At 38.8% G+C, this 16,432-nt stretch overlaps 3 protein-coding genes across 6 annotated transcripts in view; 1 reads left to right on the forward strand and 2 right to left on the reverse strand.

The window, feature by feature from the left end:
• LOC107047882 overlaps positions 1-2,992 on the forward strand; it is a 44,209-nt gene extending 41,217 nt beyond the window's left edge. Inside the window, exon 7 of the mRNA XM_015270775.1 lies at positions 229-2,992. Coding sequence (XP_015126261.1) covers positions 229-345 — 117 coding nt within the window. The 3' untranslated portion in view covers positions 346-2,992. The remainder of the gene's footprint in view (positions 1-228) is intronic.
• A 1,050-nt stretch (positions 2,993-4,042) lies between these two features.
• LOC107047904 lies at positions 4,043-9,962 on the reverse strand. Its single transcript, XM_015270810.1, has 3 exons — positions 9,765-9,962; positions 9,581-9,651; positions 4,043-8,469 (listed from the first exon to the last, which is right to left on the reverse strand). The coding sequence occupies exons 1-3, from the start codon at positions 9,828-9,830 to the stop codon at positions 4,545-4,547; spliced, it is 4,062 nt and encodes a 1,353-aa protein (XP_015126296.1). The 5' UTR covers positions 9,831-9,962; the 3' UTR covers positions 4,043-4,544.
• An 858-nt stretch (positions 9,963-10,820) lies between these two features.
• On the reverse strand, positions 10,821-15,773 carry LOC107047905 (dnaJ homolog subfamily B member 12). Of its 4 annotated transcripts, XM_015270817.2 has the most exons (8): positions 15,509-15,773; positions 15,396-15,415; positions 15,106-15,260; positions 14,233-14,389; positions 13,992-14,137; positions 12,497-12,890; positions 12,234-12,397; positions 10,821-11,380 (listed from the first exon to the last, which is right to left on the reverse strand). In XM_015270817.2, exons 3-8 carry the CDS (start codon positions 15,236-15,238, stop codon positions 11,271-11,273), a joined length of 1,104 nt encoding a protein of 367 aa, XP_015126303.1. In that variant the 5' UTR covers positions 15,239-15,260; positions 15,396-15,415; positions 15,509-15,773; the 3' UTR covers positions 10,821-11,270. The 4 variants fall into 4 exon arrangements, with proteins under 4 accessions (XP_015126303.1, XP_015126300.1, XP_015126301.1 ...); XM_015270814.2 differs by lacking the exon at positions 15,396-15,415 and having other exon boundaries at positions 15,516-15,773; XM_015270815.2 differs by lacking the exon at positions 15,396-15,415 and having other exon boundaries at positions 15,512-15,773.
• Positions 15,774-16,432: the final 659 nt, after the last annotated feature.

Genomic DNA, 16,432 nt, shown 5'->3' on the forward strand with positions numbered 1-16,432 from the left:
GAAATTCCCCAAAATAACGCGCTCATATTTCACCGAGTGATGTAAAAAAGAAAAGAACAAGAAAACTGTCAAGAATTTTCTAAAAGAAAATTTCCGTAAAAGCTATCTCCCGATAAAATCTAAAACACCCATTAAACAGATAACTATAATTAGCCAGATACAGTATCAAACAATTTAAAAACCATCGCAATTAAAATGTAATTAATACCCCCTAATCTCTGGTTTCAGTCAACGGCGATGTGTCCCTCGATAGAGCAAACCCGAATGCCCGTATGGAATGACTACTCCCAGGTGGAAATGACGAGACTAGCCTCGATAAGCGAACCCAAACGCTCGAGTCAATAGTCACCAAGGAATTTAAAAAAAATATATATATATACATTTCGACTAAAGCCAATACTCTCACCAAGATTCTTCGCTTTTATATATAAATAAGAAATAACAAATCTATATATTTATATACAAGCGACAGAATTTAAGACCTTTATCGAACAATAAAAGGGGTAAATTATTTCCGCGTTTTTCTTTTTAACAGAGGAGGGTGGCGGAGGGGGGGGGAGGGAGAGAGAAATGAGAATAAAGATATATACTTAGTGATAAAGGGTAATGAGTGAGGAAAAGGAATATTCACGTGTGTGACTATATATTTTTCGTTGCTCGTTTCTCCGATTACTTGCTCCTTCCTCCACCAAGTTTCGTCGTTTCACGCTCAATGAGCCTCAAGAGTGCCTTCCAAAGTGTCGGGGAAGGAAGCGAGCTTTCATCAATCATCATTGCCCCCCCCCCCCAGAGTCTAGTGCGCAAACAACTGTGGAAAGACTAAAAACTTTTTTTTTATTTGTTTTTTTTTTTCATTACAATGAGAAAGAGGAGGACTTTTTCTAAAAACATGCATAAGTAATTTGTATATTTGTAGATAGAAGTTTAATACCTAGCTCTCCCCAATGCTCTGTTATCACGACAATCGTGAAGACTCGATTCACAATCCACTGCTTTGCCTGATCTCTTCCCCGGGGAGGGAAATGTAGAGCAGGGGAACTGAGGAAAAAGAGAGAGAGAGAGAGAGAGAGGTGGAGAGGAAAACGATGATACGAAGCTATTCCCCATACCCCTGCAGTATTTTCTTTCGTTAAATTTCGGTGAGGCCTAGTCGTTACCAGTGGTAGAAATGATAACAATGAAATTAATGGGTTCAACAAAATAGTACGACGAGATAATCTACAAGAAGGCCTCGAAAAAAAAAAATCTAAATTAATGATAACAAGAAATTAATATGAAACAAAGTCGTACAGTAAGACGAAGAAAATTTATAAATAGTCCATAGTTAAGCGTATTATAATTTAATTTCCTAGTTAACTTCGTATTGTAATTGGTTCCTAATTTATTCTTATTCTTGCTATATTATTACGAATTATTATCTTATCGATATTCTACGATTAATTGAATTAATGTCTATTGGTAATAACTAGAGATGAATTCCGGGTGGGAATTCATTGAGACGTAAAACAGGAAAATTAATGTAAATGGTAGAACGAATGCGATTCAATGAATGATGATAACGAGAAAGATGAAAAAAAAAAAGCTTTTGTAAGAGTCCAGTACCAGAGGTGGCCTTTCAGTTTTTCTAAAAAAAAAAACAACTTCAAATGAGTGAAAACAACAATGCTTTTCTTCCTGATTATATAGAGTAATGAGACACAAAATTATACACATTTTTACACGTGAGCCGTGTATGCACCATTGAAAATTGTGTATAGCGAGGTCAATTAGGCAGATATAGATTAATGAAGAAATATGAAGAACAATTAACACATGAATAAGACAGACTGTAGACAGTTGTGGTATTTTAGTACATCAGACAGCGTCGCGAATTCACCAAGAAGTGCATTATAATCAGGGGCCCATTATATTCATAACGTTTGATGAACGGTAAATTGGCATTGATTCGAAATTCATTCGAAATAATTGTATTTGAAATTCATTGATGAGCATTTCTGCAGTGTTTTCACCCCGTAGAAGCTCTCGAACGATGGAGCATTGACTTTGTCGTCAATCGTCGACTGCTAATGACTATTCAAAATTCCTATGAAAGCCCATTAAAGACGATTAATTGATCTGAAGAAATCAACTGGTATTGTTCTTTTTTTTTCTGTGAATATTTTCGTGAAAAATTCGTCTCTTATATTTGTCCCATTGTAATAGTTTCTTTTTCTCATGATAATCAGTCGGTCCCTTGTAATGACTTCTTGCTGTATCGCGTTGGCATTCATGACCGGCGGATGGTGGGAACCCCGTCCGACATACCCAACCCCCCCGTTAATTTATTTGCGGTGTGAGTTAAACGTTGAAATAATGTGAAGAAGCTGTCCGTTGAAAAATGTACCAAAGACACGTCATTGAACTGATAAAAATAAAAGAAAAATGATTTAACGAAAGAAGTAAAATGCAAATTAATGACATTGTACGAAATAGCAGTTAGAGGATGCGCGATGGGAAATGATACAAATGTTCATTCATTATTTTTTTTTTCTCTCGAATTTATGGTAATATTCGTAGTAATGATATCAGGAAAATATGTGAAATTGTGAATGCGTCGATTGGTGAGGCATTTTGAGGGAATTTCAACATCTGGTAATAGTTGGCAGAGTGTTTACCGCGTTGGGTAATGCTTATTATTCATTATTTTTGTAATAAAGAACCAAATGCAAATTCATGAAAGTTGATGATAAATATGAACATTTTGAGATACAAAGACATTTATTATACCATCAAGAACTATGTAATAGTACCATTGTATTACCTAGCATGCTCTGCGTATGGAAGGCTTACGAGTATGTTGAAAATATTATTCTTATTATATCATTATTAATTAATTATTACTATTCAAAAAATGGAAAAACAAAAATCGCCTGTATGTTGTCTACCAAATTTATTTAAATAGCAAAAACAAAATGAATCTGTTGCATCGGAATTTTTCGATGGTGGAACATCATTTCAACTCTTCTTATTGTTTTTTTTCTGTATTGTTATGATTGGAGTTCCTGGCTTGGTGGAATGAAAGCGTTCATTCTTTTTGTTTTTATTTCTCGTTTTTCTCGAGTTTATATCGGGTTCGATGAACCCAGAGATCCTATAATTATGGTCTGAGCGATAGAGCATGAACGAGGATTTGAATATTCATCGGATGTTGCATTCAAACGCGGAAGAAAGATGCAGAGGTGAAGGAGAATTTCCGAGGATTGGGGACAATATTCGAGTGCAGATATTGTTTCATTCATTCATCGACTCGTTTACGTATGGAATTCCTATGGGACATTCAATCGAGAGCAGCGATGGCCATCAATATTACATTTCTCCAGTATTAAAAGGATTTCCGACTTACATTGATAAAGGTTTAGATATACTCATCAAAATTAAAAAATAGTATAATATTAATAAATTATTTTCCGATTGATGATTAATTAAATATTTGATAATATGAAACTGTAAATTTTGCATTAAGTGAATAATTCTAATTTCGTAAAAGGGATTTTCGATTAACCAAATGATCGTCAATCTGCCTATTTAAATGGATGATTTCTTAAATAATTAAAAGTTTAAGAGTGATGTTAACTAATTGACGACTTCAAAATGAACGGTAATTATGATTTATGACTGCCTATCCCTGATCGACGAATAAACTATTGATTTTTAATTAGTGATTTTGATTCAGCATGGATCACTCTGAATGATTTATTTACTTATTTATCACTCTAAATTATTGGCATATCCATTTCCTGATGGAGATATTCAATCGCAAATTTCATTCAACTATCCTTTGAGTCATTCTCTTTGAAAATTTTTGCCGAATATTCAGTCAAGTGATGAATAGTTGATTCTAAATTATTCAAATTGATTCATCATTGGATAATTCTTCATTATTCGGCATGCCCAAGGTGAGGGGGTGATTAATAATTGATTTTGCTTAATTGAAATAGAAGAATTCAAATGTCTGGGGGATATAAACAAAAGAAAATGCAGACAAAATTTTTTACCTGTTGATAATCTGCTCATTTACAGATTTCATTTATTCATTGATTCATTCTCAATTCACCTGTGAAGATACAAACTGTTATAATATGTATCTGCGAAATACAATAGAAAATTCCCAGATTGTTAAAACTCGATGAAAATATTCAACTCATTTTCGCCCAAAGTTTCCACAACGTCCAACGATTTTAACTGATCAAAATCGATTCAATACAATTAATTGGAAATCATTTATTAAACTCGATGGGAAACGATGCTTCATCATTTCCTTTATTTCAATTTCATCGATTCACAAAATACAAATTATTACGATATCTACAAATAATGAGAAGACCCTGAGAATAAGATGAGATCCCCCCCCCTACGATATTAAATTACTAATTTCATTAGATTCATTCGTTTATCCCCTGACGAGCCCCAAAGAATTGATCCTACCTCATGAAAAGTAGAGTTCACCATGAATAATTCGTTACTCTCAGTCAAGCAATCCCCTTCTCTCCAATTTCTCCATGAACTCACAAGCCACCAGCATGTTTACGACTCTTGGCTCTAATTTGACTCCAGTGTGGCCCTCGCGAAGCAAAGAACGCATTCATCTGCTCGTGCAGTAACTCCGGTAGCGCTCGAGTGGGCTGCCAGCTCAGAACAGAGGCAGCAATGTCATCGAACCTGTGACGAGATAAACTCATTAGCGCAGAAATAGCGCCTTCCTGGAGGTCCGGGGATCCTGTGTCGGACTCAGCGAGGGCCTTGAGTTGTTCCATAATTTTTTTGACAGGCCCATCCTTATCCGCCAATGGAAAGGGCCTCAAGAGGAACCCCAGGAGCTTCAGGGGATGGTAAACCTCCGAGCACTTTCCTTCCACAATCATCTTCATCAGTCCCCTCTGGATGATATTCTTGTATGCCCACTCGGGCCCCTCTCTCTTCGACAGCAGTAAAATCCCAGTCTCCACGGACTTGTCATAATTCCTCCCAAGAGCCTCCAGGAGTTTGCCCCCAAGAACCTCAGAGGGATCGTTCTGAGGGTATTTGAAGAACCCTTTGATGAGCTTCTTCACCTGCTCACACTTGGAACTATCGTTCACCGGGTGCGATCTGATGATATGAGCAATGCTGACTGGCAGGTGCTGATCCTTCTCTGCATCAAACAGGGGCAACACCTCGGGCCAACAAGTCAAGACCGCATGGAGAACGATCACACTCTTCTTCTGGAGACCGTAGATAGCGTCGCAGCACATTATCCTCACTCGTTCACGATCCTTCCTGATCCTCGCCAGGACAGTATACAATTTCGAGAGCTCTCCAACCGCCTCCCAGGAGGGAGTGGAGCTCAACCTGAAAAGGATGTACTCAATCCCCCGGAACACGAAGTTAATCAACTCTGGAATTTTCGGGTCGAGATCTTTCAGGAGAGTCACGATCCTCTGGAGACTCTTCGTCATGGGAGGGGCTGGAGGAGTGTACGTGAGGTCCAGGGGTTCGTCAATCTCTGATCTGTCGATCACGAAGTCGATGGTGGCTTTTGCTACTGTTCTTGGGCTCTTCGAGTTTAGAATTTTGGCGGAGACACTCGTGTGGAGGGCGTCCTCCCAGCCTGGGGATTCCACCAGTCTCTTCAGCTCCTGTTTTATGAGAGTCTCTGCCTTTGACTGGAGGATTTTCGATACCTCGAAGGCCCTCGGCTTTCTTCCTCGACGTTTTTTCGTTGCCAAGAGCCAGTTGTCCAGCAAATCCTCGACCTTTTCGGGCCCTTGGGGGTCTTGGGGACCTGAGGGCTCTGGGGGAGCTGCAGGTGATGGGGGAATTGACGGGGAAGGGACTGGGGAGTCTGGGGGCTCGACTGACTCCTTTGAAAGTGAGGGCTTTTGCTTTACTGGACTCACGTGGATCTGTCTGTTTCGTAATTCTCTTATGCAGTTTGAGGGGTCTTGAGGAGGCTCACTGTCAGAACCATCAGATACTGCTGCAGTTTCGTAAATCGAAGCGATTTTTATCGTCTCTGAGGGAATCTCTGGAGGGTCTCCAGTTGGAGATGCTGGAGGCTCTTCTCCTGGAGATGCTGGAGCCTCGTCTATCACCAGGTCAGACTCCTCGATAATTTCTAAATTTTTTTCGACTGCAGATTCGATAGTCTGAACTACCTCTTCCTGAGGCCTTGGAGTCGATGCACCTGGGTTATTTGAGATGTTATTGACAGGTTCCTCTACATCCTTCTTATTTTTGTCGTCTGCGGACTTTCTTAATGACCGAGTCATCCTCTTCTCGCCTGAATTCACCGAAGTCGAGGTCTCTGCAGGTTCCCACCGATCATCTTCCATTATTTTTAAGGGGAAGGGGAGCTCTGACTGTTTGGGAACGTGTGCAATTCGTTTCTTCTTCCCTAGGACATCTGCAGGAGTGACAGTCTCCGCACCTCTTTCATCTCTACTCAAAATACTGGGAATTGTTTTAACCGCTGCTTTGTTCTTCTTCAATCGTTTCAAGTTCTTCAACAAATTGGATCGAACGTTGACTGGCTTTGGTGGATCGTCTCCTCGTTTCCTTCTCTTGGGAATCGTCTCCTCAGGCACTGAACTCGATGACGACTCGAGACGCCTTCGTTTTTGAGGTGTTGAGGGGACGGAATTATTCTCGTTGAATAAATTCACTTCGGGTTCTGGGGATGGAGATCTTTCCCGGGGGTCAACTCTCGATTCCTCAATCACTGTCTTAGTTTGATTTCTTCGTCTGTCGTTTCTCTGTGAAGACGCTGGAGTCTCCTGCCTCTTTCTAGGACTAGACGCTCTCGATGGATTAGTAATCCCTTTCGCAGATTCTCGCCTTCTGCCACTTCTGTCTGAAGACATTGAATTGAAATTCCCTTCAGGTTCCAAAATTTCGGAAGAGCTTCGTTGGGGACTGGCACCAGGTTCATCAGCTATTTTTCTAAGAGTCTCTCTTCTTCTCCTTGCGATTCTATCTGAAGACATGGAGTTGAAGAAATCGTCCTCTGGGTCTCGATCACAATCCTGTCCAGCATTTCTCGAAGAATTCCTGGATGATGGTGGACGAGGTCTGGGGAATGAACCCCTCTCGTCGCGACCTCCACGTTCTTCGTCAGACTCCACGTCCCAGGTGTCAGAACTCAAATCCATCTTCTTCGCTCTTCCCTGACTTTTCTTCATTCTCATAGAGAATGACTTCCTCTGGCTCTCCCTTCGACTCTTCATACCCTGAAACCCAGGCAGCTGCATCATCCTGGCAAAGACCTCTGTCATCATGTTGAATTGGGAGGGTTGATTGAAGGAATTATTGTGGCTACAGTGAGCCAGCGATTGTGAGTGGTTGCAGCACGAGGATTGCTGAGAAATTTCCGCCCTCTTCTGACGTTTCAGTCGCTTCTCCAGGAGTTTAACTCTCCTCTGGAGGCTGTCTAGAATTACAGGATGATGCGATTCCCCTCTCTCTGGGGATTGCCTTGTCCTCACAGGTCGAACAGGTGGAGGAGGGAGTTCGGGAATGTTAGGGGGCAGTCTCGTTGCCTTGCAGATGACATCGTCTGGCGATTCCTCCAGCAACTGCTCGCATCTCTCACAGAACAGGGGGTAAGGATTGTCTTTGATACTGTAGAACTCATCAGTCATTATATTTTTGTCCATTGTCACTGGTTTTGGAGGGGAAATAGATATGTCAACGTTCACTCCAATTTCTCTCACTGATTTTTTGGGAATTTTTGCATTTTCGTGAACTGGAATTTCTCTCATCGATTTTTTGGGGCTTTCATCATCTTTGTTGACCTCAATTACCTTCGATTCTTTGATGATTTTATCGTCTTCATCGAGTGGACATTCTTCTACTGATTTTTGGACGATTTTATCGATTTCGTCTGGTGGATTTAATTGTGGAAGCTCCGGTGAATCCTCAGGAATATTCTCGGGGATTTCTTGAGGGACTTCTGGGATTTCTGGAGATTTTGGGGGATCTGGGGGCAGATCGTCGTCCTCAATCATTCCCAGACTAGCAGTACTCCTTGATTTGAATGGACATGCTTTGGCTAGTTTCTTGTTTATCTTTTTAGGAGACTTCCTCTCGTGAACTCTGCTGACTTTTTTAATCTCCTGTTCTAGTTCTTTTACTTTGGCCTGGAGTACCGACTTCTCGAGCTCAATCTGCATGACCCTCTCGGAATGCCGATCCTCAATGTCCTCGACTTTGCAGCTGAGTTGCTGGACCAGACGTTGATCACCAGCCATCTGCGTTTCCTGCTCCGTCACGAGTTTCTCGAGCCTTTTGTTGGCTTCTTGGAGCTTTGTGTTCTCCATTGTCAGCTTGACGGTCTTGGCTGTGGCCGTCAAGTGCTGCTGTTTGAACCTTTCGGATTCTCGTTGGCATGATTCTAACTCACTTCGCAATCTTTCACACTCCTTTATTTTGTTGCTGTATTGTTGGATGAGATCGCTGAAACAGAAATTCAATAATTGGGAGCGCTTGGTGATGCACAGCTCAGAGACAGAGTCTTGTTTGGACCAGTTAAATCACAAGTTAAGAATAGGGAACTTGCATGAATTTTTTTCAATTTTGTAATCTCAAGTTTGAGACCTGAATAATTCATTTCTCATCCACAAACGTGCGAAACACACGAGTGATTTTTCCTAAAAAACTTGAAGAGTTCGTTTGTATGCAGCGAAACTTGAGGAAAATACCTGATTAATTTTCAAGCTCGAGTATTCGAAAGAATTTTGCCATTCAAATTTCGACCAAGAGAATTGCACTATGAGACAAAGTCTATCTGTCAGTTCCAACGAGGGGCAGTTGAATAACGTGTTGACTATACAAAATAACAGTGGAATAGTGCAATTCTATTGGCCGAGACTTGGATGGGGAAAATTCTCTATAAAAAGAACGGGGATAATCGTAAGAAAAATCCATTTTCTAGGGATTTACCTTAAAATGTGCGGAATGTTATCAGTATTATCAACATTATATACATAACTCCATATCGACAAATTGGGCTTTTCATGCGGATGCTCACACACAAGAAACTACTTTGACTGTTGATAGTTTGGCAACAACATTTACAAAAATTCTGAAAAAATTCATAGATAATCTCACGATTGCGATGAACATCCTATAACAATCTTGAATCAATGTCACTACATTCCCCCCCAAATGACACCCTTGAAAAATGACTCGTTTTATTCAACTCTCCCCAACATATTTTTTTATTGAAAATTTGAGATAGGGGAGGTTGGGGTGAAACGAACGCTTAACTTTTTTTTAAATGTTGACGAGGGGTTGAAATGTTGATAAAATTTAATAATTTTTCTTTAAATACAAATACCAATTCTTTCCCTTTGTGGCGAGCCTAAACTGAGCTCAACTGATAAATTCGTTTCTGAGTTATGAATAATTCTAAAAAAGTCTAAAGTGTCCATTTTACCCCACCCTCCCCTACGTCTTTATACAATCTCCTTATAAACTATATAAATGTTTCTGAAGGCGAGGAATTCCTATGCAGAAGAACGATTGTCACCGGTTTATTTTTGTTATAAACGTGTCAAATACTCACTGAGACCGAAATAATTTCTTCTTCAGCAGTAAGAACGATTGATTCATCTTCTCAGCCTTCTGACTATCGTCCTGTGAACAGTGATTTTTGTTAATTAAAAACATCCTAGTTGGGCGATAAATGCCGAAAAATAAATTGGAGCATAACCTCAACACCAACAACAACTATTAAAGTATTCGCTTACCCCGAAACCTAATCCTATATCCAAGTTATCTTCTAACGCAGAAGATTCTAAACCCTCCTCCATCATTATTCACACAGCAATAAATTACTGAATAGGTAATTAAACTCATAGATAACTTTATTCATTCAAAAACAAACGCGAAACGTGCTCCGACGTCGGCATTCGTTTGCTTTGCCGGACAATTGATGAGCTGATTGGATACAGTGCTGTAATCAAAGAGGATAGACTAAAGTAGAGGCTGAGATCAGGCAGTTACGACCCCATGGGAGGGATGGCTCCACGGTCGATCGTCGGTAAAAAAGAGTTGAGGAGGCGGGGCCTCGACAGTGCCACCCCGGCTGTTTATTTTGTTTTTCAGGTAAAATAAATTATGATTCGTGTAGGAAACCACCAGAAGACTCATAAATGATATCGGGTAATTTCCAACGGGTGGGTCAAGCCACAGGGATAGAATGACCTAAATGAATACAGGGGCGGGTGGGGTAAAACGGACACTAGACTTTTTTAAAATTATTCATAACTCTGAAACAAATTGATCAATTGAGCTCAGTTTAGACTCGCCACAAAGGGAAAGAATTGTTCTTTGTATTGAAAAAACAATTATTAAATTTGATCAACATTTCAACCTTCACCTCTCATTAATATTTAAAAAAAGTCAAGTGTCCGTTTTACCCCAGCCTCCCCTATGACAGTCTCCAAAATATAAATCATAAATGGAAGTTCAACGGGTAGCTATGCCAATCAATTCAGTAGCGAAGTGGTAAAACGGTACAAGTCAATTTTGACTATTGACCAATTTTCAATGAATATCTAGGAATCTAAAGGAGATAGCAAAATTTTGATTCTAATCTTTTTTGTAGAGCCGATTGAAAGCTACAGCAAACGTAATTATGAAAATCTCGCTATCTCCCTTGGATTCGGAAATATTCCTCAAAAACTCAACTGGGAAATAAGTCGACTTAAACCGTTTTACCACTTTGCTACTGAATTCTTTGTTTCTTTTTCTTCTTTCGGAATCCTTCATTAGTTACAATTTCATGTAAATTGAACTTTGGGTGAAACTTGAAAATTCGTTTACTGCACGTAAAACAATTTTTATTCACCAGTATTAATTATCATATACATGGATATTATGCATTAAATAAATAAGTGCACATTGTACATAAATCTCCCAAATCCGCGTCAAATTGATATTCAATCAATAAAAGAATTGACAATGAAGAACTGTAAATTTACATGGATATACACACAAAAAATTAAGTGGAAACGGTAGGAGAAACCTTAATTTCGATACATTTTGGTGGCCGACTGAGAATTATCTGAGTTGCTCATAAAAATGCAGTACAGAATAGCTTCACTCAATGGTGTCTGGGGGCTTTCATCGTAAGCTGATACATCTTACACTGCACTCCAGTGTTTTCTACAGCATTCAAGTGGATAATTGATACACAATGGATGTATATTATACACCTATCTACATTTTATATGCAGGATGAATTATCTTGTTTACGCGTGGATTTCCTGGAGTTTACGACACGAAGGGGTGTCGATGTTTTTTGCCTTCTGGAATAGCTCGGCGTCGCCGAAGTTTCTCGCCTTCCAGACCATTGAGTCCTCTGTAAAAGAAGAAATTAGGAAACTTAGGAAAATTATTTGAACATTGATGAAGATGAAAACGAAGAAACCACACTGTTCACACGTTTTCTTGTTGTTATGACTGATAAATCATGCAAATTTTTTTCAATCGTTCCGGATGTTTCATTCTTTTTGAAAATGAAAACAATATGAATTTAAAACTCTTTCATTCAATCATCGTACTGCATCAATTTAATCGCTAAAAAATGCACCCGAGAACTCAATTATGAGAATTTTTCTATTATCAATTCATTATTTGAGCATGGATGCATATGTGATCGAAAAAACCACACTGGGCATGTATTCTCTTGTTATTATAACTGATTTACCAAAGCATAGAAATTGAGGTGTGACACTTAGACTTGAAATGTACTGGACCACTTCTACTGAATTAATTCATAAAACAAAGGAATCAATTAATCATCGTTAATGGTTTCAAACATGAAACGTGAATGCAATTGAAATAAAAAACACAGAACACGATTTGATTTGCGTTGGGGAAAATGAAAAATAAAAAATAATGAAAAACCAGTTCGCTATGGTGATGACGAAGTTCAAATTCTCCAAATGAAATAAAAATATTTCATATTTTGGATTTTTTCGATTTGATAAGCAATAAGAAATGAACCTCTTACAGGCGAATGAGTAATTGCCACTACGCAGATTTCTCCGAATCGACACTAACTCCCTGATTTCTCATTCTTCTCAAAATAAAAAAAATCCGTATTCAGTATTTTTCATCCAATTTTCATTTTCATCATTTTTCTCAATGAAAAAAAATCACGCAAGAGCTCAATCATGTCGAAAACAAGCAGTTCCATGAAAAATACTGACTGTAACTTTTTTCCCTATAACAAGCATTCCTGAGGTTTATCATGTATTCTTCCTCCACAGATATCTCCAATCTACGTAAACTGCCCTGATACTCGCTGTGGAAATTCTCCTTGACGTAGTAGGGCACTTTGAGGTCTTGAGTTGTCCTCTGAACCGAATATTTCCTGGGGAATAAAATAAGCAAACCACACGTGACGTTTTAAATTCCATTTTATTTCCCAAAAAAAATCCAAAATCAGAGTGAATGTTTATTGAGCACTTACGCATTCGAGTGTAAACTATAAAGAGGATCAGAGATGAAGAAACTGCTCATCATAGTGAGAACTATGAGTAAAAGCACTGGTAGCATTTGCAGAAAGGCAGTGTAGCCATTGGCTTGCTCCCTGTGGGCATGCTGTGGCTGATTATCAGGTGTTTGTCTCATCCATCTGCCACCGGTTCGCCTCATGTAGAACTCCTGCTGTGGAAAACCACCCCCGAAGAACATGTTGAACAATTCCTCAGCTGTAAAGTCAGTCTCAAATCCTCGTGAGTAGTTGTGGTGAGTGTGAGTTGATCGTGAATGCGCCGATTGCATTCTGTCCTCGTCTGAACCGTACAGGTCATATTGCTTTCGTTTTTCGGTGTCTGTTAGTACTGCTACAGCATTACCAATTGCTGAAATTCATCACAAGCTGTATAATACTGTTCAATATTAAAAGAATTTCCGACTTACATTGATCAAGGTTTAAATATACTAATCGACATTAAAAAATAGTAAAATAATTCAGTAGTAAACTGGTAAAACGGTTCAAGTCGACTCATCTCCCAGTTGAGTTTTTGAGGAATATTTCGGAATCTAAGGGAGATAGCGACATTTTCGTAATTGCATTTGTTGTAGCTCTCAATCGGCTCTACAAAAAATGTTGTATCAAAAATTTTGCTATCTCCCTTAGATTGCGAGATATTCATTGAAAACGGGTGAATAGGCAAAATTGGCTTGTACCGTTTTACCACTTCGCTACTGAATTGATAATGTGAATTTCCAATTGATGATGGATTAAATACTTGAAAATATGAAACTATAAATTTTCTATTAAGTAGATAATAGCTTATTTTATTCCATTTCCTAGTTTCCTATTTTATTCTATTTTATTTTATTCTCATATTTCTGCCCATTATTTTCTGTAAATTGCAGCATTTCGTGCAAGGAGTGGGAGCCTTGGGAAATAAATAAAACGAGAGCTTCATAAGAATTACAGAAATTCCGAAATTCGAGTTTAAATATTTTGGTGAAATGGTGAAACGTCATGGCTGAATTATCTCGATGGTAAGTCATTTTGTGTTTCGTTCGAGTCGACAGTTTTACGAACATAGAGCTTTTCTACACTGTTGAATCATTCATTGAGATAATTTTATACTTCATTATTTTCAATTACATCAATAAAGGGGTGAAATTCATAATGAATATTATTTTCTTAATTGCAAGTGAATTCACAACGAGAAATTGATAACAATTGGACACGTTCTTGAATTTAAAATTAAGAAACAATGCAGTTTGTTCTGTACTGAATACTCATGCTGCAGCGAAAATTCAAGTAAATTGTGAAGTTTCATAAACTTTAATGTTAAATTACCCACAAAATTACAATTTTTTTTAACCGCGAACAAATAAGTTTTTCTGACAACGACGTGATGTTATGTTCGATGAAGAAGTAAAACTTCATTGTGCAATTATTTAAAAAAAACTGAAACATTGTGCTAATATTCCTGACATACCTTTGAAGGATTCAGCTGCACCAGGGGCTTTATTCTTATCAGGATGAAGCTGCAGGGCCAATTTTTTATACGCCTTCTTGATCTCACTGTCTGTCGCCTCCTTAGTCACCCCCAGTATCTCATAATAATCCTTACACTTCTTTATCCTGCCATCCAGAAATCACGGATCGTGATTATTCAAATACAACCGAACATGCGCCATCCTTATCACTAGAGGTTTATGACTGTCGTCATCTCTTACCGTTTAACATACTCGTACTGTTCCTTGGAGTACTCGGCATTGGCTTGTGGCTGACTATTTTCCTTATTTGTTGTCGTCGTCTGGCGTTTCCTGACTTCAGGCTCGGGATCTGATTTTTTATTCTGCTTTGACAATACCGAGACTCTCGCAAGAATTTCTAGAATTATCGGAGGAGAATAAACACAAAGATAAAAAAATGATGCACAAGAGAAAAATATTGGAGGATGATGAAAAAAAAATTCAAGTAAAACTCTGCCTTCAACTCGTTTAGTTGGATATTTCTATAAATTTTCGTGGAATAATAGAACTGAAATTGCCAGTTTCTATCGGTTTTTCATCAAATAATGAATTTTCATCGACTAAATTCCTTTAAATTCCTTATGACTAGCACAAGTTGCGAGAAAAATATTGGCGAACGAGTAAAAAAATTTTTTAAGTGAACCTCTGCCTTCAACTCCTTTAGTTATTGAACTGAATATAATAAACGGGTGATTGAACTTAACCGGATAATTGAACTGAAATTCACAGTTACCATTGGTTTTTTGATCAAATAATGAATTTTTATCGACTAAATTCCTTTAAATTTCAGGGAAACTATGACGTGGTAAAAATTGAAAAAAAAAGTGCAGAAAACTAACTGAAAAAAGAAAACCTGGCTAATGACATAGCCATTGGCATATGAAAGACCGTTATTCTATTCCCTCTCCAATTCCAATAACTGAAATGGCACTCACGACCGTTATGACTAACATGCATTCAGAGAAAACTATTAGCGCACAAGAGGCTCGTGCAGGTGTAAAACAGTAATTGTACCCCCAATGTAAACAAATTCTGTTCAATTCTGTAAAACTCAAAAATTCTATAAAACCCTACCTTCAACCCTTTTGGTAGGATAAAGTTTCATAGCCTTCCTCACGAATTTCTCCGCCTCCTCGAACCTGCTCTCCCTGATGCACTGTTCAGCCAGATCCAGACACCTGTCTGCCTCATCCTTATTGCTGTCCATGTCCCCCAATTACCCAAGAGAGCTGCAATGAAAAATTGGAACCCCTGACAATTCCCTCAGATCCAAAACCGATCAAGTGCTGACTGAGCAAAATCGCAGGAAAATCCAATTAACCAACTCATTCAATCGTCACTGTCTCTCCATCAAATTGAATTACCTAAGTGATGAATTACGTCACTACGAAATAACGAGAATATTCTCAACAATTTTCCACGCACATCAGCGATTAAAAATTTTCATTGTGGATAATAAAGTACACATCATATTTACCACCTACGATTGTTCACCACGTAGTTGTCACGAGTCTCACCCCTCACAGGGTCCACATTGGTCCGCTAGGTCTCGCATTGGGTCAATTCAATCATCAGGTAAGTATAAATTGTACGTGTAGAACCTCAAGCCCAGTCGTTTTCCAATTAATAATTCATGAGTGTGGGGGGGGTTCACACACATTGACGCCCTATTTTCCACTAGCTCACATGTGACACAGATATTGAGCATAAAAATGGCAGGCTCCCAACGAAATGAAAACAAAACCAAACATCACTCCACTTCAATTTTTGAAGTGAACAAAATGTCCCTAGGCGACACTATGTAACGTCCTGACGTTGATTTTCGTAGATGGCTCTATAAATCGACCATAATAGTCCGCGAGATTCAAATTATTATTCAGAAATAATTTTAAAATACTTTGAGTGCACTATGCTGAGAAAAATCGAGAATAGAAGGGACAATGAACAAAGCGTGATAAAAAAACCGTTGCAGAAAAGTCGTAAACGTCAAGTACTTCAGTTTTAATCCAAATTTATTGCTCTCCAAAATTCGTCACAGAAAGGCTTTTCCTGAAAATTTAAAACTCAGAGAGCAAATAAACTCAACGGTCACGGTCGTAAAATCGTAAAATCTCAGTTCTGGAATATTTCGAAAGTTCTCTGTTTCATGTGGTCCACATGTGTTTGGGCACTCCTTTGTTCATTGTATCGCTATGCTGAGGGCCCGAGAGGGCTCCAGATTGGAAAGTCGCGACGTTGCGTGTTTTCCCTTTTCTCCCTCTTCCGTTTCCCATGTTCTCTTTTGGGTTACTCATCTTTCCTGTCCGCTGGGCCAGGTTTGTGCGCGCAATTTTTGGTCTAGTGGGGGTCTTGAGAGCCAACCCTTAGGGCCGATTTTTTTCTGTACCTTTTGCTCTCAGGG

This window comes from Diachasma alloeum, unplaced genomic scaffold (genome assembly GCF_001412515.2).
Source record: "Diachasma alloeum isolate Michigan unplaced genomic scaffold, Dall2.0 Dall_scaffold_78908, whole genome shotgun sequence".
Lineage (NCBI taxonomy): Eukaryota > Metazoa > Arthropoda > Insecta > Hymenoptera > Braconidae > Diachasma > Diachasma alloeum.